The 27,805-nt window shown below is 39.0% G+C and overlaps 1 protein-coding gene and 1 long non-coding RNA gene across 4 annotated transcripts in view; one reads left to right on the top strand and one right to left on the bottom strand.

Moving 5' to 3' along the window:
• The first annotated feature begins 1,278 nt into the window (after window positions 1-1,278).
• On the top strand, window positions 1,279-20,690 carry SLC10A2 (solute carrier family 10 member 2). The gene is made up of 6 exons (XM_014839575.3): window positions 1,279-1,875; window positions 8,460-8,578; window positions 12,725-12,813; window positions 13,820-13,995; window positions 15,705-15,862; window positions 18,467-20,690. Exons 1-6 carry the CDS (start codon window positions 1,499-1,501, stop codon window positions 18,592-18,594), a joined length of 1,047 nt encoding a protein of 348 aa, XP_014695061.1. The 5' UTR covers window positions 1,279-1,498; the 3' UTR covers window positions 18,595-20,690.
• Window positions 20,506-27,805, bottom strand: part of LOC139046520 (uncharacterized) — a 54,825-nt gene continuing 47,525 nt past the window's right edge. For all 3 annotated transcript variants that reach the window (XR_011506649.1, XR_011506648.1, XR_011506650.1), the window contains one exon: window positions 20,506-27,734. This is a non-coding gene — a long non-coding RNA (uncharacterized lncRNA). The remainder of the gene's footprint in view (window positions 27,735-27,805) is intronic.

The following is a 27,805-nucleotide window of genomic DNA, read 5'->3' as shown; positions in this document are numbered from 1 at the left end:
CAGTTAGCAGCTGAGTAACTTTGAGTAAAGCACTTCATTTCCTTGACCCTCAAGTCCTCATCTGTGAAATGGGATACTAGTCCTACTTAATTTAAGATGACTAAATTGAACAATAAATTAGAATTTATCCCATAAATTGTGAATCATGATCAAAATATTCAGTTTTTTTTTTTTGAAGATTGGCACCTGAGCTAACAACTGTTGCCAATCTTCTTTTTTCCCTTCTTCTCCTCAAAGCCCTCCAATACATAATTGCATATTCTAGTTGCAGGTCCTTCTGGGTGTGCTCCATGGGACGCCACCTGAGCATGGCCTGATGAGTGGTACCATGTCCGTGCCCAGGATCCAAACCAGTGGAACCCTGCGCCACCAAAGCGGAGCGCATGAACTCAACCACTGGCCGCGGGACCAGCCCCTTCAGTTCTATTCTTATGCTGCATCTGGACTCAATAATTGGATTATAACCTTCTGAGAACAGGAACAATCTCTCCTCTACCTCTTTCTTATCTTCCCTATACACCAAGTGCAGTGTTCTGCCCATAATGAGGTTGACGATTGAACATTTACAAAAATCAACCTCCCTTCAAACTTCTGACTGTGCTCCCCTTTCAAAATATTCTAATTTCAGTTCCTGACTCTAAGCACAAAGAGCTCCTTTGACCTAATCCTCTGAGGTTCATCCCTCTAAATAATTATACTGTCTCTACCTGTAAAGTGCTTTGTTGCTATGGTGACACATACACAATTGTGTGTGTAAGTACCTGAGGATGGCTCTCCTAGTCAGCCGCCTCCTCATCAGACAAAACAGAAAACATTCTGTCTTCCTGAATGTCACTCTCCCATAAGTTTGCATCAAGGCCCTACAAGTTTCTCGAATTTACACGTACTTTATGAACACTACAGACCCATAGGAGCAGACAGATTGGTATAGTAGGAAAACTATTGGGGAGGAAATCGGAGGTCTGGTTTCCAGCTCAGAGTGCGACACTATTTTGCAAGTTAACTGGCACAGGGCACTTGACTTTTCAGGTCCCGATCTCCCCTATTTAAAGGAGACGAGTAAGCAACATGCTTTTCTACAGCTCACCCCCTACAATGTTCTGTAATATTCTGAGTTGATTTTAAGGGTCACTTAACTGAAAATATTTAACAAACTTTCCCAGCATTAAACATTAACACAGCTCTTTTTATATGGCATGGCTCATTATCATGCCAATAAATGATTAATTATAATTCTCTGTCTGGACCAGTAATTTGGCAGGACTTTTATGATTCATCATTTGTGCTGTGTTGTAATGTTACGTCTTGAAACTGACATACTAGCATTTACTGTTTTTTATTGCTTCTCTGAGGTGGCTTTTGAAAGAGACATCAAGTGACATGTTTAGGAAGGGTTTAAAAGTTTGACGTGGTTGGACTAGGCATTACTTGTCCGGCAAGGAGCGGAGGACTGGTGCTTCTGTGGACTTCTGTGACCATTTGAGCAACAAAGCAAGCAATGAATAATTCAACGGGCTGTTCGGCCAATGCAACAGTTTGCGATGGTGCATCCTGTGTTGTATCTCCCGGAGATTTCAATGCCATTCTAAGTGTGGTCCTCAGTACGGTCTTGACCATCCTCCTGGCTATGGTAATGTTCTCCATGGGATGCAATGTGGAAATCAAGAAATTCCTAGGGCATATAAAGCGGCCGTGGGGCATATGTATTGGCTTCCTCTGTCAGTTTGGAATCATGCCCCTCACAGGATTCATCCTGTCAGTGGCCTTTGGCATCCTCCCCATCCAAGCTGTAGTGGTGCTCATCATGGGATGCTGTCCAGGAGGAACTTCCTCCAACATCTTGGCCTATTGGGTGGATGGCGACATGGACCTGAGGTAAGATATCTAAACTTCCACATACCACAATTACATTTAATGAATCTTTTCAGAAGCCTATGCATTGTGAATGTCCATCTGATATGCCGTTGATCTGGGATAAGACTAAAGAACTAAACAGAAGAAAATGAATGCATTCACTCACCTTCCTACACAGCTGCTTAGCTGTTGGAATTTGAGGGTTATACTTTGTGTTTGTGTTTTTTAATCTAACTCAGTTAACAGGGAATTGGATAATTGCTATTTATCTTTGGGAAAAGATTCAAAGTTTTTCAAAAAAGAAATCCTTTCCAAGCCACAAGCTGCTGCTGAGAAAGTTTTCCTTGTTGGTATCAGCAAAAAAAGAAAAAAGAAAAAGAAAATGTTTCTTTGTGACGATGAAGAGTTCTGAGCGCAATGAATCAAGTTGTTCATAAACACTAGACACAATGGACACAGCCAGTTCTTTGGATAAGCTTTTTCCTGGTATAAAATCTAAGGAAGAATTTGTACATTTGCTTCACTTCTACTGGCATTAGAAGAAAAAAAAAGAACCTGTGGCAGCTTTTTTAAAAAAAATTATGCTTACCTTACTGTAAAATAAACAGAAAATGATTTCTCTGCTTACCACAGAGTAATCTAAATTGCAATGTTTGCCCAATTCATCCTGTGCCAGTCTGAACTAGCACTGGGAAAAAAGTAATAGAAATAAGACGAAGCATTAATGTGACAAGACTGAGAATTTTAATGCTGCAAGTTGAATAGACAAATGTCTTCTTCCTTACCTCACAATTCCTCGTTTCCTGTGAAAGGTATGCATTTCTGCAAACCGGCCAGGTGTTAATGTAACATGTGCTTATTAAATACTGTACAGTAAGCAATCAGCTCTGTTAATCACCAGCTACTATACTCAAAAGAGAGAAGCTCAAAGTGTAGAAATGTAACCACTACGAAATGTTAAACAGTATTCCAGATTGATCCAGTGCCTAGTGAGCAATTGGGAGCCTGCCACCTCCTCTCAGCTGGTACTGATTTCTCCAGAAGCTTTAGAAAAGCCATACAAACTATGTAGCTTCACCTTACATATTTTTCACATAAGGAAATACTGTATCTTCCTTGCAATAGACTTTTTTTTAAGGAAAGTCTCATAAAGAACAAAGAATGATAAGTGCTGTTCAGGTTTGGTTAATCTGTGAACCACAATATAGCAATAAGTTCTTTTTAGACTTTAACTTAGCTTGACATGAGGAACTAGGAACACAGAGGTGAGAACTCTAAAGGTTAGCACCAGCTAAACCAAGGGGATTGAAATAAATTGTATATGTGGCTTTGATTTCCACTAAACAGCTTTTACATAATATTTATAACTTTTCAACCAAACAGAAAAGTGTTATACCTCAACATAATGCCACACATGTAATCATTTTGTAAGATAGAAAAATACGTGTGATACTGGGTCGTTTGTCTGTTGAAATGGATTCCCTTCTGCAAGCTAAAAGTATAAAAACCTAATTTAAAAGCTCCAAGTCACACCTTTGTGGTTTTAGGGAAATCTTATTTCTCTTGAAACAGAAGACGATTATGTAACCCTGTCTACCTCATGTAACAATTCTAGTAAAAATAAAAATATTAAGAAATAAGAACCAAAAGTCGAATTTGAAACCTTGGTGGAAAACATCCAGCTGAATAAGTGTATATGAATCCTTCAGCAAGTCAGAATAAGCCCAATAATGGGATACAGGGCATTGAAAATTTTAGTTTTTATTCTAGAAAGTGTGCACTCCACAGCTCCCCCTTGTCTTGCAAATAACCTCAACATCTCTCAGTCCAATAGTCACCTCTCGGGCAATTTCACCTATCCATAACTCAAACAAGATCCAGTAAAGGACTTTGCACACCCAAAATAAAGCCCGCTTAATCTCATAAACCTTCCTCACAAAGGACCTACTTACTCTCCTTTTAAATTCTAAAGCTCTCTTGTGCTGTTTCCCAGCACAGGGGATGAGAAACAAGCAGTGGGGAGGGGTACGAGAGAGGCAGGCCGGTGTCCTGCAGCAGCAAGTGGCCCCAAAAGCCTGACCGCAAGAGAGAAGACAAAGCACAGAGGACAACTCTCAGAGCACAGCAGCCTCTGCACCACTTATTTTTAGAGACAAACAGCTCCGTCATCACAATCACCCGGGAGATACGGCTGTACTTTAATGGAGCAAATAATAATAATGTTTATCACAAGGACCCATAATCGTTAACTATGCCATTATATATGATGATGACATTATGTGCTGCATATGTTAGGGGAAAAACTTCACATATTTCTCTATAACAAATTAAGAGTAACACCTCAGCTACCGGGAAACAGATCTCCAACACCTTTTATTCTTCAGAGTGAGCACTGGATAACTAAAGTCTCAGGATAATTTAGATACAATCTTATCCACCATTCATATTTTCAATTCTGTCCTCTTGGAACTTTACCCTCTTCATTCCCACTTGAACTCTAGCAATGGCAGCCAAGACATGATTGTTGGTCCCAACAGGCATCTGGCCTAGTTGAGCAGACAACACACGATGCCAGCACGACAACTCCGCCTGGCTTGAACTTTCCTGGATGTGGTTCCTGGGAGAAGAAGACAAATCATCTCTTCCTCACCCTGTCATCTCTTCTAAATCTGGGGAGCCATTGCATTTTACAATCTCTAGTGACTTAAAAAAAATAAAAATAACAGACCTTGTTCGCTGAATCCTTGCTCATGGAAATAGCAGCAAGTGATATTTCAGCTCCTTCTCAGACCACTCCAGCCTAGAAAGCTGTTGTGGGATGCTGATCAGCACACAAGTATTTTCTCCTGTTCTCGCTGTGCCGCGGGTACATGATGGACAACATGTTTCAGGGAAGAATGAAGGTGACGTTTTCAGGTGAATCTGCTGGTGGCCCGGGCCCATGGTTCAGCGGACAGAGAACTCCCACCTCCCTGTGTTGCTCTATCCCAAGAGAGTCCCTATTTTCGTGTCTCTGCTTTCTTTGCAGTGGCCTCAGCCATACCACACAAAGGCTTTCCTTCTCATTTTCCTACTTCTTTGGGGAATCCCTGCTTATGCATGCTTTCCTCGGTTTCCCCCAATTCCTTCACTGCCATGCACTTTCTACACTCCTTTTATTATTTTCTAGATTTAACAGTTTCTGGATTTTCCTACCACATCCTTTGTTCTTTGGCCAAATGTTGTTCCATTTTGCATTTTCCAGTTCAGTGTTCCCTCTTATTTCAGTTGTTCTAAATCCCTGACCTCTAGCTTATGACAAATTCCAAGCAATCCCTCCCATTTCTACCACTTAAATGTACAGCTGCTCTCTACTCTAAGAACTAAACCAATACTACTTGACTTCTCCTTTATTCTCCCTCAAGGTTACCAAGCTTTGTTTCCCTCGTGTAGTTTTTATTTACTAGTTATATTTAGTAGGCACTCTATAAGCCACGTAAAGAAGTACTCTACATGCATTTTCATCCTCAGAATAATCCTCTGAGGTCAATATTATTATTTTCTGCTTTTCATAGGTGATAAAATTAAGGCTCCTAACCTTGACAGAGATCACAGAGTCAGTACACATCAGAGTCAGAATTGGAATCCAGACCTGTCCACTTATCCCTGTCCAGACTCTTAACTCTTGCTCAACATTATTTCTATCACTTATCACACCTCCATGTTCTAGCACCACCTATATACAATTCTTTTGATCTTTCAAACCTGGTGTTTCATTTCTAAAATGATTACAATCTTCTGCATTCCTCATCACTAACTTCACCAAATTCCTCAACATTCATTGAATTCTCATTGATTGCTTTCTTTTATTTCCAAAAAGGAAAAGAAAAAATCTCCCTGGTGGTTAATAGAGCCAAAGCCAAGAATTAAAGCCAAGAGAAGGGGCAGACCCCATGGCTTAGTGGTTAAGTTCACTCCCTCCGCCCAGCTGGCCTGGGGTTTCACCAGTTCACATCCTGGGCAAGGACCTAGCACCACTCATCAAGCCATGCCGAGGGGGTGTCCCACAGAGCAGAACCAGAAGGACCTACAACTGTGTACTGGAGATCTTTGGGGAGAAGAAGAAAAAAAAGATTGGCAACAGATGTTAGCTCAGGGCTAATCTTTTTTAAAAAAATAAAATAAAATAAGCCAAGAGATTGTTTTTTTCTTTTCTTACATTTTTTCTTATTCCGATATAAATTTATGGTAGTATTTCCATTGTTGACATCTATGCTCTTGATAAAACTTGATTTTATTCATGTAAAATGATTTTTTCTTTTGCTAATTTATTCCCCTACATTGTTCCTTAAAATTATTTACCCGTGAATTGTTTTTCATCTCATTTTGAGTGGTTGGATGTTGTTCTCATATTAGTTCAAATGGCACAGACTTCCACTTACCTATTCTCTTGTCCCTCTGCAGCGCACCCCAGGCAAGATGGCTCGCTAAATCTAAACCATTTCCTTCTCCAACTCCCATCTTGTCCCTCCTCGCGGTCTTTAAGAAACCGTTCTTGCCAAACTCAAAACTATGATACAATTTCATAAATTGTATTAGCAATAACTCAGAATTGAAACCTTCACAAGGAAATCTGAAAGAAAAACAAGGAGAGAAACAGACTTTCTTCTAAAAGTTGTTCTCATGGTTTAAAGCAAAAAATTCTCAGTCTTCTCTTCACTATGATCCAGGTAATGAATACTGCCCCTCCTCCACCCTGCCTCCGCTTCTCTCCAATCTAGAAATCATATTGCAGACACTGGAATAAAAGTGACTTTACTATGGGAATAACTTTAAATCCATTCCCATTTACTTTAAAAAATAAAAAGTAAAAAGAAAGAATAACGTAGAAAGTGAGGAAGGAAGGGAGAGAGGGGAGAAGCATTGACAAATTCTAATACTTTAACTGTAAGTAGGACAAAGCATTATTTGTAACACATTAACTGATTATTCTGGTGTAGGGCTCTGCCTTCACATCCTGTTTTGTATGTAAATGGTGTTAAGTTGTCACCATGATAAATTGAACTTCTTAGACAAGTTTTATGCACACCTCCAGGATTGGTTATTGTTATACTATTTTAGCTCTACTAAAACAAGCATTTTTTTCCTAAATCTTTTAAACACATTGTAAGCGAAGTCATTCCTGGTTTTTAAGAAAGGGATAATTAGGGAAGTAAAGCTCCCTGATAAACAATGCCTCCACTCCTTATTTTGCCAAAACTGTGCTTAGTTAGGTGCATTGAAATGAAATTCCTCCCCTCCAGCTGTTTTCCTTAGCATTGTATAGGGTGGTTGTTTCTGTTGTTTTGGGGAGGAGGTGGGTGATGTAGGTAGTTTAGCATTTTCCTCCAAGTCCACATATAACACCTTTAAGAAATTACTACTCTGATAGTCTCAATGCTATAGCTGTTGAAGAAACGGCCTTTCAGAATATTTTCTCTGCTTTCCTAATACTGTATTATGCTGGAATACAATACACACTCTCTCTCACACACACACATACACACCATGGCTGGATTGATAATAACACTAACTAGCTTTTCATGAGCCCCTTTCATTATTCTAAGTACTGGACTCATTGGCTCATTCAGTCCTCACAGCCTATTAGGTGGCAACAATTATGATCTTCATTTTACAGTTAAGGAAACTGTCAAAGAGAAGTCAAGTATATTACTCAAAGTCGTGTCGGAAGTGGCCATACCTGCTTCCAACCCAGGCAGTGTCTGCCTTTACTGTCTGACCCAGCCATTTAACAACACTGTTCCCCGGGCAGAGGACTTGCCCCTCTGCACAGGAAACTTTGATGGAAGTAAGAAGACCCATTATCCAAAACTTTCTCTTCTATCCACCGTCACAGGGCAGGAAATAGCATCATTCCAGATTAATCCCTCCATATTGAAAGCCAAAGTCCACTTGCTCAGCCAGGTCCATTCCCTAAAACACAGATGCTCTCAGGAAGAATGTACTAGACCCTGGTTCTTGTGAACAAACATTTGGTAAATTTCTCAGCAGGAACAGAATCCAGGCCTGGTTGCATGTTTTCTTTGTTTTTTTAAGTCAACTTTCTCTTCTTTTCTCAAGCTATGCGCACTGGGGCAATAATTTAGGGAAAGACACTGCTTTAGGGAAAGACACTGAAGCTTCCTCACTTGGACTTGTGCTCTCCTCCAAGGGCCCAGGGAGGCCTACCTCATCCCAACACAGACAGACACAGTGAAGCCCCTGATGCCCTGGCTGGTAGAAATGTGTGTGCTATTCTCTGACTGGAAGTTCAAAGGGTGGCATGTCCAAGCACCTTGTACCTTGTCGAATAATGAATTTAAACAGTCATTAAACATCTTCTCTGATTCTTAAGAACCAGTGGGGAGGGAGGGATGGCACAAGACACAATTGGAAGACACCAAATATAGGTCTCACCATTTTGCCCAAGGCCGGGCCCTGCACAAACGCAGGCACATGCATATTTCTGTCCCTCAGACCGGAGGGTGCTGCTAGTTGAGAGAGTCTTTTGCAGGACTTTCTAATCATGAATTGAAAAATGAAACAAATTCTCCCTTAGAAAACCCAACTTACCCGTTTCCTTTCAGCGTCAGCATGACCACATGCTCCACGCTGCTGGCCCTGGGGATGATGCCGCTGTGCCTCTATATCTATACCAAAATGTGGGTCGACTCTGGGACGATCGTAATTCCCTATGATAACATAGGTAAGTCATTCCTCTGCAAGATTTCTGACTATTACCTCCCTACTCTGTGCTTATTCCCAGCTGATCTCAGGCCAGGCTCAGAGCCAGCTGGTGTTTACCTCTTGCACCAGCAGCTGTTTATGCCCAATGAGTATTTCATTTGAATGAGGGTTGGAAGAATCTAAATTCCAAACCTTGACCCCATGGGAGAGCCTGTTTTGTTCCTCCATTGAAATCACCAGGGAGAGGGGCCCACTTAAGGGATCCTTTGGCACAGGCTTCTGGACCAGAGGAGGCCAAAGTTGCTGATGCGTGAGAGGTTCCACCTGCTCCTTAACCCAGAGTGCAACTAGTCCATGGGAACAGGAATTTGCACCCAGACACTCAAACTGAAGAAATACAAAGCACATTCCACTAGTGATTGAAAGAGAGGGCACCAAGTAAGCAATCGTGAGTCTGGCAATAGGAAACTATCAGATGAAACACCCGTTCATAACACTCGACTGAGAGCCACATCTTGATTCAGAAGTTGATTTACTGGCACAGGCTGTGTGTCACACCCGAGGAGTTATGACTCTGTCTCCACTCATTTTAACTCCCAGATGTTCACCCCTATCCAAAAGGAGCTTTTTTCTGTTTCTGGCAGAACAAACTTAGTTGGTGGTGTAACATGGGGTCAAAGGAAGGACAAGATGGTTCCTGGTCTACCAAAATCAGGCAGTTCCCATAGAATTATCTTCATGAAAAATGACATGGAGGTGAAATAGGACATCAGTACCATTCACCAGGTACATTACATGCTAAACTGTCTTTTTCAGCTAACCTTGGAGATGAATGTCTCCCCGATGGGCTGTCTCAAAGAGGTGTGGGTGTCCCATTGAAGGGAGCATGTAAGCAAGGGCTAAATGGTAACTTGTCAGGATGTTTGTAAAAAGAATTCCTGTTGGCATTGGAAGCTGGACTGGATGACATCTAAAATCCCTTCCTTTTCTAAGAAAGATTGTTTCTGTGATAAAACATGGTTCAGAGCCTACACAACTGAATTAAAACAAACTTTGGGAACACTAATTGGGGACAATCTGTCATGCAATATTTTTAGATAGCCTCGTCTCCCTTCCTATTTCTACCATGGCTATTAGAGCAAAAGAAAAAAGTAGTCCTCCTTGGCACACCCTGTTCAAGTATGGGATTTCCCTGTACAAGGTTCTTCTACTGACCCTGGGGAACTCCTTCATATCAGACATAATGTCCTGCAAACAGGTTGTAGGGGACCCTCCACAACCACTTACATATGCCTCCTGCTGCCTAACTCTCAGTCTGCTCCCTCAGAAGACACATTCCTTATAGTTAAAGAATATAGTTTGTGTGAGTGGTGTACATTGTAGGCCTCTCAAAGAAACTGCCGGCTGACTGAAGAGTATTAATTCTGCATTATTTACTGTTTAAGAAAATAATTTAAGCCTTAAAATATCCTCCTTTTGATATTCACTCTCCTCTGGAAAATGCCCTATGGCAATATTGAGTAATTCTAATTACGGTGTGAATGATATATATCACATCTTTTAATGTAAATAAATTTTAATAGGAAGAAAAAGTGAGAAAGAGTAATTAGCACCTCCATGGAGGAAAAGGTCATCATGGAAGAGGTAAAGGGCAAAAAGAAAAGAAAAAAGAAAATGGAACAGAAGAGGAAAAGTTAAAAAAATTTTAAATGAAAGTTTGATTACCAAAGATATTAACTCCACTTACTCACTGTTTTGCCCAGGCCTATTTTCCCATCTAATCTTCTTGCTATTGGTTTTCTTAGTCCTTTAACATAGAAAACAAACAACCCAATTGCTTCACAGGATGTTTAAGGCTCAAATGTTTACTTTGTCCAAGATGACTGGGGAGCTGAAATTAGCCCCGCGGTCTGCTCTCCACTATGTTCTGTGGGGCAGGAGTTTAGGCAGAGTTTCCACACGGTGCTCACTGTGCTCTGACGCTTCAATAAACACCCTCTGAGCCCCTTCAGATGATGACATCTGTATGGAGGAGGAGGAGGAGGCTGCACGGCTGATACCACTGAAAACACGCTGCAGCCAGTTGTTCTTCCCACCCCTCTCTGTCCTACGTTTGTTAGTGTCTAGGACCACAAACTACAGCCACTTCATCGTCAAATTCTCCCAGCGGCACTGTGAGATAAACATCATTCTATTCAGCTCACAGGAGAGCCCAAGGCTCGGGGGCTGCAGTGATGTGCCCAGTTCCCACAGTCTGTGAATAAGGTTTAGCTCCAAGTCCATCTGGCTCCAGGTTCCACCGTGTGACTGTTCATCACCATCACATTCTCTTCTTTCTTTCTACTTTTCTTTCTTCCTATACCTGCTGTGTAAACTTGATTAAAGACCAAGTCAGGTTTCAAATGGTGTGACAGTAGGCAGATGCTTTCTCATCTAAATAGACAGGTGTTTGACACAGAAGCACAGACGTGTGATGGAGAAGAAAATTGAACAGAGCTGGGGGAAGAGAGGAGTGGGACCTCTCGCTCACTGGAGAATTACAACAAGCCACCTCTCCAGGCGGGAGTGTGACCAAGGGCAACGAATGTCTTTTCCAGTCAACTTCAAGTCCCAGAAAAGCTTTATCTGGCCTCTTCCAGTCAGGAGAGGAAACGCAATTCTGCCACGGATTTTGGCACATGGTCCTGCTTTCGTGTTTATACTGTAGCTTTGGGCTGCCCCAAGGAGATAAAGACTCTGCAAGAGTGGCTGAATGTGGCAGATGGGCTGCACTGTCATAGATCCAACCCATTAAAAATATGTTACAAAACCTAAGCCCGCTTACATTCCAAGCACAGTATTAGTACCCAGACTTAAGTACATAGTACCATAGTACAATTTGTGTCAAGATGGTTTTAACTGAAGGCCTCCAGACTTTACACAATTTAGGAAGGAGTCTGCAGACCCAGTGGAGGAAGTCTCCTCCCAAAGTACTAGAATGTTAGGATACTCAGAGGGGATTTTTCTGGGGGCTCTTTCTAGTACATCTATCAACAACTCTTCCATAGCCTTTGTTTCACCATTTTCTCCTTACTCTCTCCTCCCATCCTTTTTTGTTTTTTCCTGCTATTGGTATCCTTAGCTGTTACTTAATCCCATGGAGTAATTCCTGGGAAAAAGTAATTTCCAATCCTTATATTGCCAGGAGGGCCAGAAGCCTACAAAGACATTCTGTTTTCATCACTATTATACTTATTTTAAATTCATATTTACAGCCCTGGAATCTAGAATCCTTTTTCCAGTCCTCATTCAATCTACTCCAATACTAAGCAACATCCACTCTCAGAATTTCATTATTCAATTCCACTTTCTCCTACTGCTTTTAAAGGATGTTTGAAAAAGAAACAGCCCATAAGAAGTTAGAAGTTGTTGGTGCTATATTATGTAAAAGCAGCTGTTGGACAAATGAGTGTAAAATAATATGGCGAAACAAAACACATGTCACGAGAACAGCAGTAAATTTGGCACAGTGAAATTGAAGTATGACTCTTTTATCTGGCTGGGTGAGCACGTTCCTGCAAAGAATTATAATTACTTGAGAGGTCGCCAAATATATTATCTCGCAGAAAATTTAAAGCGTGCTTTTCCACCCATTCTCTCATCTCTCCACTGTAGATTTGACTAACTGAAGTCAATCCTAACCGGAAGTCATTAGCTTCAGAATGCCTGGAGAATTCTGAACTTTTTAAAAAGTTTCTACTACTGTGGAGTAACAGACAGATGTAAAATATCATCTACGTACACCCCAAGAACACATATACACACAAACTTTGAAAAGTATTTTCCCTAGGATATAAAGATCCAACGACCAAATAAGCCAATATTTTGAGAAACTGAAACTAAAAGAGATTGATTGGCAGCGTAAGGAACTCTAAAAAATTAACCCAGGGTTTAGGGAAGGGATATATATATCTTCATTAGTATCAGTTCTCCACGGGTACTACTAAATTACGTACTGGAGGGGGTAAAGGAGAGCTTGATGTTGTTCCAGTTCTGTGTTGTGTCTTCAAGAAGAGCGACTGAAATGCTATGTAAGCCTTTTCCAGGCAGCTTACTTTTCTGTTTTCCTCTCTCGTGTGCTATGTTTTCTGTTGATGAAATCACCCTTCTGTCATGTCATCTTTAGGTACATCTTTGGTTGCTCTTGTTGTTCCTGTCTCCATTGGAATGTTCGTTAATCACAAATGGCCCCAAAAAGCCAAGATCATACTTAAGGTAAGTGTCCCGGGCCATAGGCTGCCGGGTCAAATGCTTCACACTGTGAGTTGAAATGATAGGTCTTTCCATCTCCTAAGTTGGTTTTCTCATTATGTTAGAAACCTCCTTCTAGGGGGACTTAAAATTATTAAACATGCATGCTCTTCTAGAATGCTCTTCCCTTTCACATCCACATGGCAAATTCCTGTCCACCCTTTAAGATACCCAATTCACACGTCACCTCTTGGTTTTATCCTACTCTGAACTCCCACAGCACCTTGCTCTTATCTCTGTTACTTGGGTTTGTATTATAAAATACATCTAAACAGCTGTCTTAGAAAATAGATCATATCTTCCTTATCTCTGTATCCATATGGCCAGTTCAGTGCCTGGCAATTGGTAGATGACGTATATATATATATATATAATTAGTAAACATTCATTCCCTTCCCCAACTATATTCTAGATGAGATGGAGATGGAGATAGAGATAGATGATATAGACATAGACATATTCCACTGATCGGGGGCAGAATAAGCTAGCTGGTTGTCTTTGTTTCTCTGGACAACAAAATGTTATCTCTAAATTTCTTTTTCAATGTGAAAAGGAGGAAAAAAATAACAAAAATGGCTTTTGTTTGCATACGCCTTTTAAACCTTTATAGGGTTTTATATGCATTTTCTTATCATAATAATCATAAACGGTGACTAGGGCAAGATTTTATCCTCAATTACAGATGAAGAAACTAGGACTCAGAGAGGTTTTGGGATTTACTGAAGGAAAGACGGCAGGAGTTGAATGTTGGAGCCAGGGCTTCTAGTTCTTCCTCTCAGGCAAAGATAATTTGCAAGCTAAAATATCTTCTTCAGGCTAATTGAGCATGGAAGTCCTATTTTCTTAAAAATCAAAACGTGGGACAAGCACCAGTATTTCTGGTGGGCAAATGGCGGCCATGAGGGGAAGAATACACAGAGAGGTAACTGCATTATCGCAATGGTTGCATCTGCTTGTGTCTTTCTTCCAGATCGGGTCCATCACAGGTGCAATCCTTATTGTGCTCATAGCTGTGGTGGGAGGAATACTGTACCAAAGTGCCTGGATCATCGATCCCAAGCTGTGGATTATAGGAACAATATTTCCTGTGGCCGGCTACTCCCTAGGGTTTTTTCTGGCTAGAATAGCTGGTCAGCCCTGGCACAGGTATGGTGTTTTGGTAAACTGGACCAGGAATTTTCTTTTGTAATGACTGCTGTATTAGTTTGCTAGAGCTGCTGTGACAAAGTATCGCAAACGGGTAGTTTCAACAACAGAAATGTATTTTCTTCCAGTTGTGGAGTCCAAAATCAACCTGTCAGCTGTGTTTGTCCCTTCTGAGGGCTGTGAGGGGAATCAGCCCCAGGCCTCTCTCCCCTACTTGTCAATGGCCGTCTTTTCCCTGTGTCTCCTCACATTGCCTTCCTTCTATGCATGTCTTTGTGATCAGATTTCCCCTTTTTACAAGGACTAATTTATGCAAGTCTCCCAGAAAGAAAATACTACCTGCCTCTCTGTTGCTCAAATTCTTCTGGACCATTCCACATAGAAGGCAGTTTGAGCTCCATCATTGTCCTGCATCCTTATTCTCCAAGCAGCGCAACTTTAACAAAAGCACTTAGTTTGGTCTTCTAGTATACAAAGGTTCTCCAGCCAGCAACAGGATGAACTCATCATCCAGAGGTGCTGCACGTTGGAACTGGGTTTAGCATTTACGGGTTTGGTACTGGAAAAGATATTGCCTCTCCTACCAGCCCATCTGATTCAGTAGGCAGGGAGAAGAGCAGGGGCTGGCGTATGTAGGAGGCTGGGAAAGAGACAAGCAGCACAGGACAGTGGCAAGAGTGTGACATGTGAGTCAGGCTGCTTGGGCTTGCACTCGGCTTCCCACTTAGCGACCGTGGGGCCTGTGGCCAGGCACTTCCTCCCTCTCTGACTTTTCTTATCTGTAGAAGGGGGCAGTAATGCCTACCTCACAGATTTTTATCAAGATTTAATCAGAGAAACAAAACCAATTTAACAATAAAACAATTATAACAAATACTCTGTCTTGAGTGTTTTCTCAGCCCCTTCTCTGTGCTCTGCACTGTTACCAAGGACATAATTGAAAAGAGCAAAATGAATCCTCTTTGCCATTTGTGGGACGCTAATATAAAGGAACCTGCTCCTTTCTTATATATGTATCTTTTATTTCTGTATATATCTGCTTTTAATGTATATATATTTATTCAATACATAATTTTATTTATACTGAATAAATATATATTACTTATTAATAAATATTATATAATATATTAAGTATAATATAAATAAATATTCTCTCGATGTATGTATATACTCATATAGATACAGATGTCATAGATATTGATATATTCCACTGCTCAGGGGGAAGATAAGCTGGTCAGTACTCTTTGTCTCTCTGAACAGAAAGATGTTATAATGTCCAGATTTTTTTTAATGTGAAAAAGAGAAAACAACAGCAGCTTTAGTTTGCATATGCCTTTTTAACTTTTATAGAGTTTCATATCCATTTCCTCATTATCAAAACAACCATAAAAAGTGACTAGAGCAAGATTTTATCTATGTATATAAAGAGAAAGAGAGAGAATATTTATTTCTAATAATAAAGAATTTATTTTTAATAATAAAGAATATTATTATTTATTATATAATATATATTAGTAAGTTATATACTTATTCAATATAAATAAAATTATACATTGAATATATATACATTAACAGCAGACACATATATATATACACACACACATATATATGTACTTGTTCTCATTATATCTGCTTTTAATATTATACAATAACAAAGCAAAACAAACAAAATCCAATAAAAACATATATTCTCTTAACATTCCTTTTAGGTGCCGAACAGTTGCTCTGGAAACAGGCATGCAGAACACTCAGCTGTGCTCCACCATAGTCCAGCTATCGTTCACCTACGAGGAGCTCAACTACGTGTTTACATTCCCACTCATCTACAGCATTTTCCAGCTCGTCTTTGCAGCAATATTCTTAGCAAGTAAGGAAGAATGCTAATCACATTTCATTATGAGGTTCTTTTTTGAGAAATCCTGGGTTTGCTCATAGGGCATTTTTTTTAATTTCTTTTTTCTGTCAGTGAATTATATAAATTAAATTAAATTCCCTTCTCTGGCAGTAAAATAAATGGGTGGAAAAAGCCACCCATAATATTATTGTGACTTCCCCACTGCTGATGAAAAGATTGTAATTTTACCAAAAAGTTCTAGTAAAGCTTATTTTTAGGTGAAAAGTAACGGAGCTCAATTCTTTCCAGTGACTTTCTTTTCCTCAGTAGTTAGGGACTACCACTGAGTAGGGAGGCTTATTAACCTGGGAGGACCATTGTACTGCGTGTCTTCCTCCGCGCTTCCAGGAACCCTGCAGTGGTCAGTTTTTTTCAAAATGTAGTCTTGATATGCTTTGTAAGTATAGGATATTTATCAGAAAATTGGTATGCAAAGGATATTTATCAGGCTAAGTTATGTTGGAAATAGATATGTGTCTGTGTGTGTGTGTATACGTTCTTAATACCCAAATAATTGAAACAATTGAAGCAGCCATGTCCTTTATTTCAAGTACTAGGATAACTAACCTGATTCTTAATTTTCGTCTGATGTGGCATATGGCCTTGATCCATCAGCCCCTGCCACCTGCTGGCCATGACCCAGTTGAAAATTTTCTCTGCAATTTGTGTTCTAAAGGCAGATGATGTTTAACCTCTATTTTTAAATTTTATTTTTTTTAAATAAAGAAACTGTCTTTTTAAGCTTCGTGACATTTTAACAGAAATTGTATGGTGAAGGTGAATGACATAGCACGGTGAACGTTGTCATGAAATGCCTGAGATAGTTTTGTTTGGGTTTGGTTTGATTTTTACTTAGCTCCAGTTGGTATTCAACCTGCCTCTGAGTGTTAATCATTCTCTGCACTGCTGTCTTGGATGTCATTCTCAAAGCAGAGTGTTGTTTTCTAGAAGAGAATTCTCTGGATCCGCTGGAAACCTTCTGCTGATTTATCACTGACGCAGGAGACAGGGGTCCATGGCTTAATTACATTGTTTGCTTGTATGACAGAATACACCCAATTTGATGTACCTTGAGATTACTCCAGATAATTTAGCTAGTGATGTCAACTAGACAAGCCAGAGAAAGTGGACTGGTCGAGAGTACCATTAAGTAGATTTACTAGTTGAATAACTAACTCAGAAGGGATTAATAGATAAGTTGAAGGGATAATGCAAAGGTGAGCACCAGCACTGGTCTTATACTTACCCAGAGTTTTAGCAGTAAGAGTGAAAACAGAGAAGGCATCTTTATGAAGTACATGCAATGCCTGGAAACCTATTTTAGTGATGGAAGTAGAAGTCTAAATATTTTTTGGAACAAGGGAAGGAGACAGAGAGAGAAAAGAAAGAAAGGAAAGTAGGAAGAAAGGGAGGGAGGGAGGGAGAGAGCAAGGGAGGAAGGAAGGAAGGAAGGAAAGAGAAAGAGAAAGAAAGGGAGAAAGAAAAGTTTGATTAAATGAAATCAGTGGCGTAAGCATAAGTTGAGGGAATCACAGATCAAAATAATTATGATAAAAGTGTTGAGATATTTTAATTAACCATAAGCACAATTTACCAGATTCACTAGCTCAGTGGCTTCAAAGTTAACACTGTTAGAAGTGCAGGGACTAATCCAAGGAGATATTGATCCTGACACATAAGGATCTTTGAAGCAGGACACTGTCTCTCTCAGCTGTGTATTGTAATGACAGTTACCGTTCACTGAGCACTTACTTCTCTGTCAGGGCCATGCCAGGCACTTCACTATTTTATCCCACTTAATGTTCACAATTGCCCCATGAGATAGACAATATTATTACACCAATTTTAAGTGTGAGGTATTGGAATTTGAGAGTTCCATAAATAATACCTTCTCTTCCCCTGCTGACTTTGCAACCAATTGAGAGGTAAAAGAAAACTGCAGCAAAATGGGCTTGTTAATACCGCTCCTCTCCACTGCCTCACACACGTGCATATAACACACTTAAACACATGTACACTGCAGGTCTCCCCTTGCAAGCCAGTCTGTCCAGGCAGGGCACTCTGCCACCAGAGACTAGCAGCTACACGAAAGAGAGGAAGGCTGATTACCAAGCAGCCAAGGCTCCCCTATACTGGGAAGGAGTGAGTGAAGGCAGGGAGAGACAGTGTTATTCCAGTTCAAGTCCTCCCGCACAGATCGAGGTCCTGGACAACGCACTTAGCTTGTAGCATATTTATTGAGGACTCGCCCATTAACTGGGAAGTGGTAGGTATGGAATAAATGCTTGCTGTTGTTATTGGTGAGGACCACCTGCAAGGTTGATGCCTTCACTAAGTCATGTGATTGCCCTGAGAAAGTTTCCCCTAAAGTTGTATGCTACATCTTCCTGAAGATCAGCCATCCTTCTTACCATGAGTGGTCTTGGAACTAAGAATGATGATTGCTTTCTCTAAGTAGCCTCCAGCCCACAGAAATTGCAAACTGCCTTTTGAGCCATATATTATAATCACTATCCAAAGTAAGTTTGCAGATAATTATTTTTAAATTTGCCTAACCTCCTGTGTATTGTCTTCTAGTTTACTTTGGATATAAGAAATACTTTAGAAAAAACAATGAGGAATTTCCAGAGAGCAAAGACGGTGAAAAAGTCTCCGAGTCATCGCTCCACAAGGTGAACGAAGGCTTTCAACCAGATGAAAAATAGATACCAAGTGGACAACAAAGAAGAATTCTAAAGAACATGCTTCAGCTGTAATAATACTAAATTATTTGTTTTGATGAGATATTTGTCAGGAAAAAGTTAAAGTGAAAATTTAATTGAATCCATGTACTGGTTTTGGTACCAAGTGACTGTGGTCCAAATCTTTAATGTGACAAATATTTATATATGTATATATTTATATATGTATAAATATATATATATGTACTGTCTTTGAAATACGCCCAACAAAATATCCTCAGAGCTCAGACTAAACCTGACATAGGTAACACTGACAGCCTTGTAACTCCTGAACTGAATTCTTACCCAGAATCTCATAACCCAGAGATAAGCACCTTTTTGTATGTTAAAATAGATGCAATGAATTATTATTATAAAGTGATCAAGAATTTCTCCAATATTTATGATTGCAAAAAGATTGAAATGAATGTCTTCCACTGACATATTAATTACTATTTTGAAAACATTGCAACCTATTTATTTATATAACTTTGTAATAACATGGGCAACTATCTGACTTGCTGTACTTAAAAAAAAAAAATTTAGCCTTCTCCAATGACAGTCCAAAAGCAAAAATAAGAGAAAAGAGTTACTAAATAGAATTCAATAACCAAATTACAATCAAGCCCATAACTTTTCACGGGTATTGTACACCAGTTGCTCTGCCTCAGTAGTCCAATGATACCCACTAGATATTTTATGAAAACAGAATTCTTTCAAATGTCTTGAATTTGGCAAAGAGCTCTTCAAGCCCTGCAAAGGAACTTCCTCAAGTTTTACCTGCATTTTGCAGGTCCACATTGGCTAATACAACAGCTGTTCGGTTCATAGGAAGCCCCTACAGTAGGCATCATGGAGCAGGGAGGTGGCAGGAGGCTCAAAGACAGCAGAAGCAATGGAAGAAACACCACTTCTCTAGTAAGTGGATTCAACTCAATGTGAGACAATAGGAAAAACATGGAAAAGCACAAATAACAGAAGCCCACTCTAATGACTAGAGTCAATTAGATGTGCAGAAGTAGGTCGCAATAAGAAGAATGAAACCAGGGAGCCATGGGGGAAGTGAGTGTTATACAGTATTTGAGGGAAAAGAGGACAAGCCCAGGGCCCCAGAAGTAGGAAGGGCATTGCCAGGTGAGTTCTTTGGATGCTGTAAGTTAGGTGTAACAAGAGGAAGCCAGGAGGATTTGATTAATGGCAAGGGGAAAACAACTGGCCAAGTGTTGGGTTCTCAATTATGGGTCTAATTTAATCTCCTTTTCCTTATTCCACAGCAAGACGTGGGCACCTTCATAACTCATTTCTCGTTTGGAAATTTTTGCTGCCTCATAAATTCCCTTTTAAATATTTGGTCTCCAAATGGCCTTTTGCATTTGGGTGATGTGAATTCTGACCCTGCTTGTGCACCTCAGCAGTCCAGGACCATGAACATCAACTCCTGACTTAGCTTTCAATTGAGAGGTGAGGAATTCTGCTTTTAAATATTATAACATGTGTACCTTTTTATGAAAGGTACATTTACAATTAAATAAGGCCCCTATATTTTTCCATCATTAGACAAATATTTTAAAAGGGACTAAGGATTTTTATTAAAAGATAGTAGGGTAGAGGTGGTACAGATTTCCTTATTAGGGAGTGTCAAAGAACACGCTGCCAGTGGTTCAAAAGGAAAGCTATCAGTCTCTGTGTTAAGCGCCTCCTACATTTTCTTCATCAAACAGAAAACAGGCAGGTGCAGTAAAGACACACTATGAATTCATATCATAATTTCAACACACCCAAAGCCAAGGGCCTGGATGCCAGCAGCTGCAGCGAGCAGGTTTTTCCTCCCTGTTGATCAAGTGAAGTGAGTAAGACAGAACTTGGCTTTCTTAACACGATGTGGTATCTTGTGAGTTGTGGATTTTTTTCCTAATGTACTAGAGGGAAGAAAAATAGCTGAGCTTTTTAAAATGACAGCTCTCTATTTTTAAATGAGTTTGAAAAGCCAATTAAATTATGTATTTTATTGCCTCTGTGAGTATCATATTAAATGAATATTTTATTTTAAAGGCTTGAATAAATGAAAATAATTTTTATAATGTTTGGCCTATTTGAGTCTTTGTGACAACTGTCAAGATTTCTTCACTATTCAATTCTAGAGATATAAATAAGGTGGAGTTTCTCAAATATTAAATTGTTCTTTGAAAAGCGCCTGAAAGAAAGTCTTAATTAAATCCTCTAGTGATTAGGTCTCCTACTGATACAGATTGAGGTTGTCCCTGAGAAAATCATACTGGGAAACATTAATCAAAGACTCTTAAAACCGGTGTGATGATGATAGCTGATTTAAAATAATAATAAAAGCATTACATATACTTAGAAGGCCACTCCCGCCTTCTGTGAAAAAGGATAGAGAGAGACAGAGACAGAGAGAGATAGAGACAGACACAAAGAGAGAGAGAGAGAGAGACAGAAACAGACAGAGAGAGGTAGAGACAGAGACAGAGACATGGAGAGACAGAGATAGAGACAGACAGAGCTTGAAATGCCCCAACGCTTGAGTTGTCCTGAACTCTCCCTTCCCACCTCCTCTTTCCTGGCAGAGTTCTTCCCCTTAAAAAAAGGCACACCTTACTCTCTAATCTTCCTATTATCTAATCTACTTAGTCTTACTATGGTGCATTGGCCCAGGGTGGAAAGACTTTTGAACACCAACTAAAGGAACAATTCAGAAAATTGATGTCTGAGAAAGGCTTCTTATCTTTTTAATTGGATACACATTTATTTAAGAATTCTAAAATGCAGTATTTTTACCTGTGTTGGAGTATTTTGAATACAGGAATAATATAAAGTGGAGTGGGAGGGAAGACAAATTTTGGTTCACATGCTAGCACTTGCACCCCTAGCTATTTACCCCAAAAAAGCAACAGTCTTGATGGTAATCCTGTGAGAGCAATGAAGGAGCATTGGTTAGAAACATTGTACGAGGCCACCATTTTTTTCTCATCCAAGAGATAACAAACTTATAACCTGAACCTTATCTATCTTGGAGTTGGAATTTGGATGCAAGGTGATTAACACAGGCAACCATGTTGATTTATTTTCTGGAATTGAAAAATGAAGTCAGATATTTTCTCTGACAGAGAGAAAGTCTGATCTGGCTGATTGGTTTGACAAGGGCCCTTGCTTTGACAATTAGGGCATATAAAGGACATTTTCCATAAATTGGATGAGCTAAATCTGCAGCTCCAAGTTTTTAAAAAATATATTGAACACGTGATGAAAAAGCACATTATGAAATAATTGATCTAGAATATATAAAGACTCTTATAACCCAATCATAAGGTAAGTAACTCAATTTAAAAAGTGAGCAAAAGCATTTGCACAAACTTCAGCAAAGAATGACAATAAAGCAAATAAGCACATGGCAATGGCAAATAAATACATGAAAAGATGCTCAAAATCATTAATAGTTAGATAAATGCAAATTAAAACCACAATAAGACACCACCTGCATACCCAATTAAAAGCTAACATGAACAATTGCTGATGATAGTAAGCATTGATGAGGATAGAAACAGTAACTCTCCTGGATTGCTGGCAGTTGGTCACTTTCAAAAACAGTTTGCAGTTTCTTATAGAGTTAAATGTTGCACACTAACCATATAACCCAGCAATCTCACTCCTAGATATTTACCCAGTTACTAGAAGTAAAACATGCTAACAGAAAGGTCAGAGCCAGGAACCTGCAGAGGGGATTGACCACAGGAGCCATGAGGGAACACTTCAGGGTAATGGAAATGTTCTAAATGCTGACTTCGGTGGTAGTTACACAACTTTAAACATTTGTCAAAATGCATAGACCCATACACTTAAAATTGGTGAATTTTGTTCTATGTAAATTATACCATTAATAAGGCTGATTAAAATTTTCGTTTGCCAAGATACAGCCGAGAAATTTTTTTCACTTCCCCAACCCTCTCTGAGAATATTGAGTTATACTTGAGCCTCTAAGTGAAGGAGTCACAGGCTGTAAGAGCTGTTTGACAAGTCTAGGAAAGTGTTTTGTTACATTGTTCCTAGAAACTGAAACAGTGACTAGCCTGAGTTCCAGAAAGGTTTTGAAAAACAGGTATTTCCAAATCATTGTTTTCAACAAAACTAAAGAGGTTCCTATGAAGTTGTCAGCCCCTGCAATAAAAAGATGTTTTAATGATAGACCACTGTGTATTTTTTAGCATGTAACTTGGAAAGAGTTCAAATCTGAGGGACATTATACACCAAAAGGCCTTCCACTGTCATCTATCTCTTTATGTAAAACAGACGATCGGCACTTAAATCCATAAAAATAAAAAAGAAGGACAAAATAGATGCTGAGCCCTGTCTCAGTCTAGCTAACAATAACAGCAAACTTTTAGACAGTGCTTGTTGCTTTCCTGGCTTCCTTTAACTTCTGTGCCTCTGTGAACTCATTTAGTCCTCACAACAGTTCTATGAGATATGTACTATTTCCCCACCTTTTACAGATGAGGAAATTTAGGCACAGAGAGTTAAGTAACTTTCTCAATATCACAAAGCTGGCACATGGCAAAACTTGATTTGAACTCAAGAAATCTGGCTCTGTATTCTGCACTGCTGACCACAGAGCTAAATCACATAATGTTCATCCACAGATACGTGGAATTTCAAATTTTTCATGAATGCATTACATTAGAATAAAACCCTACGGTGGAAGTGGAATTAAAATATAAATTCAATTAGAAAGTAAAACAACATGAAATTCCCCAAAATGAATGAAGAACTTGTCCACCTTTTTGAAAATTGACAATGGGTATCATACCTATGAAGTATGCAGAGTCCATGGGATACATTTAAAATTGACATAACACTTTAATTTTAAAATTGCAGTATTTACAAAATTGCATTTGCTACTATTGTCAGGAATTGAATGTGTAATTATTTAATCTTATGATGACAAATGTCGAGTATGTACAAAGTATACATCAGTTTGAAAAATTATTTTAGGGGCATGCAATCTAGTTTCTTTTTTTTTTGAATTCCAGTTTTCTAGCCTTCTATTAACTTGCTAAGTACTTAAAAGCCAGGCATTTAAAAGCCTTGTCAGTATATAAAGATGGTAGGGGAAGGTAAGGAATGGTCATCTTTTCTGCAAATAAAATACACACACAAACACAAATATATACATACATATATATATATATATATGTGTGTGTGTAGTGCTAAAAGTAATAAGAGAGATAGTGTTATTATTCAAAATTAAAATAGTGTTTTAGGATGTTTAAACACAAAGACTACTCACATGTTGGACCTGTAGAGTTTCCGACAGAGTTACTGATCCAAACGTTATGACTAAGTTCTTGAGTCATCACGGTTACATCATTCTCAAACCAGGAGAGTTTAAAAAGAACAGCTTTTTAAAAAATAACAAATACGATTCTGTCCTTCTGCTACTGTGGCTATAATGACTCCTCTCTAAGTGGTCTCTTGGAACTAAGGAACATTATAATGGCTACGGCTACTAAGCCAGTATCGCTAACACCAATCCTTTAAAGGAACCAGTGAAGATGATACAGACATTCATTAAGAACAATGAAACCACAAAGGGGAAAGAGTTATGAAATGATGTTAAGCGAAAAAATAAATTAGTATTTAATTATCTTTATACTGAAATGCATGCAAATGATAGGGATCTAAAGGGAAATGGGAAAATGAAAACTGTTTTTTTTTAGGGAAATAGACTGTGAGATAATTTTTCAATATTTTTCCTTACTATTATATGACATGTGAGAACTAAATAAAATCAAGAGAAAAAACGAAACATTAAGACTAGTCTTGAGAGTTAACATGGGTCCCCTCAAGTCAACACACAGATCTGGACGAGTAAGACTGAAAGGGAGAGATACACCTCTCTACCCGTTCTAACAGCTTCTGCCATCTGTGCCCTTTCTCTCCCCAACTGGCCCAATGGCTCCTAAGCGGTAAAGCACAGACTCTCAAGGTGCAGCAGACTTTATTGTGTGGTTAACCCAATACACATTTCCAATTCCCTTCTCACATGCCCACTTCAGATAAAAACTCATGTTCCCACCTTCACTTGCAGTCACGAGGCCATATTCCACAGTTCTAGACAATTATACATAAGTAGAAAGGTCCCGGGAGACTCTAGTAAAGCCTCGGGTAATTTTTTGTTGATGTTGCTATAAAGGTAATAGATGTATCCAGCATTGCGCCTTCCTCTACATCCTTCTGCCTTAAAGGAAAATGGGTGCCTGGTGCTGCAACAGTGACCATAAGAAAATGAACATAGAACAGCAAAGACACCAGCTCTAGGACTGTCAAACCACTGAACCAATGCCAGCAGCTGCCTTCCTCTGGACTTACTGATATCTGAGAAGAATAAACACCTACTTACTTCTGCTGCTGTCACCCAGATATGTTACTACTTGCAACTAGAAGCATTTCTAACTTATAGACCTGGTGATTACTACACCTGGAGATGTCTCAGGTATAAGGTTCTCACACAAACAAACATCTGAGGAAGCAGTGGACAACAGGCTGAAAGTGGTAGGGGGCTATCAAGACAAAGTTTCCATATGCAGTTTTCCTCGTGACTTGACAAGGCCGCAAGTTCTGTAAAGGCAATGACTATAACATTTAGTTTGCTGTCTCTCTTATCACAAAGGAGGCTCAATATATGCTTATGAAATTGAGTACATTGCCCCGAATCAGATTATGAAAAATGTTGCTCATTTTGAAGCCAAAAGAATCTTCCCCATAGACTTAAATTTAAAAGTAATAAACACAGAAGTTGCAGATACAAGGAATAGGAATTTTTTTAGTTATTTCCAAGTAGTTACTGCCCAGCTGTGGGTTGAAATATTCACTGTGTACGTGGCATGATTATAAAGTTTGTTAATTCTCCCTAAGCCATGCAAATGTCTTTAAAGGATAATTACATTATTTATTTGCTGTAAAGAAAATGAAATCCTGCTAGATAGTGATCAGGTGGGCTTGGAAGGACAGAAAACAAAAATAAAAATTTCTTAATTCTGATGCGTAGTAATCGTTATTAAAGCTTTCAAATACGTACGTATTACATGGGGTTTCCAGCTGCACATAAAGTTATCATCCACACTATCCTTTGACTATTGAGTAAATATGCATTAGGTGCAATTTTAAGCACTCATTATTAACTCAGCCAACCAGAACAAACCCATTAACAGTGAGCTTATCTGCTTTATCAAGTGAATCTAGACTAGGTTCTTAGGACTGTGCTTAAACACTATATTTATTCATTAGACTTCGCTAGAATCCTAAAGTAATATATTCATTATGCCAGGGATTTTAATGTACTGTGTCAAATGATGTTCTCTAAAATGCTGAAGTGATATAATATGATTAACTTTATAACTCAGGTGTTAATTTTTATGACTCAAAGGACCATGAATGAATCACCAACATCATAAAGAGTTTTGCTACTTTTGGCCTCTAAACACCTCATATGTAGTCTTCCCAAATTCTTCCAGCCGCTACCTCTCCATTCATGCTAGAAACTTATCTCATCTACCTGGAGATTCTACTGTTGAACCCAAGAAATTTCTTCAAACAAACACGGTCTCCCTTTGAGAGAATCCTCCATCTACTTAGAGCCAAAGGAGATGAGAATAAAATCACTTCTCCAGCATTAACTGGTATCTCTAAAGGAATCATTTTATCTCACATAACATACACCACATTGACTAAGATAGTGAAAATTATTTAATTTTCAGATTTGGTTATCTCATCATTCTCAACTCCCAAAGTTTTTATTATCTGCACTATCATTTGATGCTTCCCAAAGCCTTGTTTGGTTAGTTTTCTTTCTCCTTCTCCAAGCCTCATAAATAGTATTTGATGAATATTCATTGAATAATGGATATATTAAAGTATTAAATATCTTTAAAAGACTTACAGTGTCTTTATTCCTTTTCCATGCCACCTGGCCAAAGGTTTCTCATTCTTGTGTTCCAAAAATCCATTAGTCCTACAACATATTATTTCATAACTCACAAAACATACATTGGCTCCACACACAATCACCAGCAGACCTCTTACAGTTACACCTTCTTATTCATACCAAAAGTTTCTTGGGGCAAACCCTTGGAAAGACCTCCAAGTAAGGATGGGCATTAATTACCAAAGGGCAAACTTTGCAATTATGTATGTGTGTGCGTGTGTGTGCACACATGCACATTTCGTATGTCTAATCAGTATAAACAGGATCCTGGTATTTATGGGGAAGATGTTTTCCATGAGAAACAACACTATCCTTGCAAAGGCAAGATGCATATTTGCAAAGAAGAGACCTTTGGATTATAACTTTGGTACGTGTCATTCATCTTCTGAAGATTGCTTCCCTTTGTTTATTACATTCTTTTCTGACAATTCAGAAAAGGCTGTGTCTAACAGTTAAAATCTACTCAGCAGCTTCCTTTCCCAAGGCAATCAGCCTTAAGTACCTAGTCCCTGCCACACCTCTTCTACAACTCCCTTGTTCAAGGACCTGAGTGTTTTATGGACTTGTAAATAGACTGTGTTATATCTGATGATGATGATGCCTATCAGTCACACACCTAAAGTTGTGCTCATTCCACACTCCATCTTATCTCTCTTTTTATGACTCCATTTTATTGTCATTGAGATTATTGAATCATAAACATAAGGGGGAAAAAATCTTCCATTTAAAAATATCTTTTATACTATTTGGGGGTTACACTCATATTTTGAATCTTCTTAATGTATTGCATATCAGTTTATTAAAATGTTTGTGTATTGTATCACAAGGCATTAGAGTATTTCAATGCATACCCTCCACCAATAAACAACTCTATGAGGTCAGGGGCTTTCGTATTCAATCCCATATTCTTAGCACCTAAAATAGTGCTAACAGGTGCTCAGTAATATTTGTTAAATAAAGGTCTATGAAAATCTATTGTTGGAAACATTGACACGTGAAATATTTTGCTTCTCTCATTTTCTTCCAATTACTCTGCTCCTTATAAGTCTTCTCTTCATCTTTGCACGATCCCTTATATCAGCTGTGACCATCTCCAGTGCTTATTTCTTGGCTCCATGGTCTTCAGCTATAGTAAACAAGCAATTTGTTTCATTAAATTAGATTTAGTGGCTTTACCTTCATGCTGTTAATGACTCT

This window comes from Equus asinus, chromosome 11 (genome assembly GCF_041296235.1).
Source record: "Equus asinus isolate D_3611 breed Donkey chromosome 11, EquAss-T2T_v2, whole genome shotgun sequence".
NCBI classification, from domain to species: Eukaryota; Metazoa; Chordata; class Mammalia; order Perissodactyla; family Equidae; genus Equus; species Equus asinus.
Note: the sequence above shows the minus strand (reverse complement) of the source record. Positions and strands in the feature narration are given on the sequence as shown.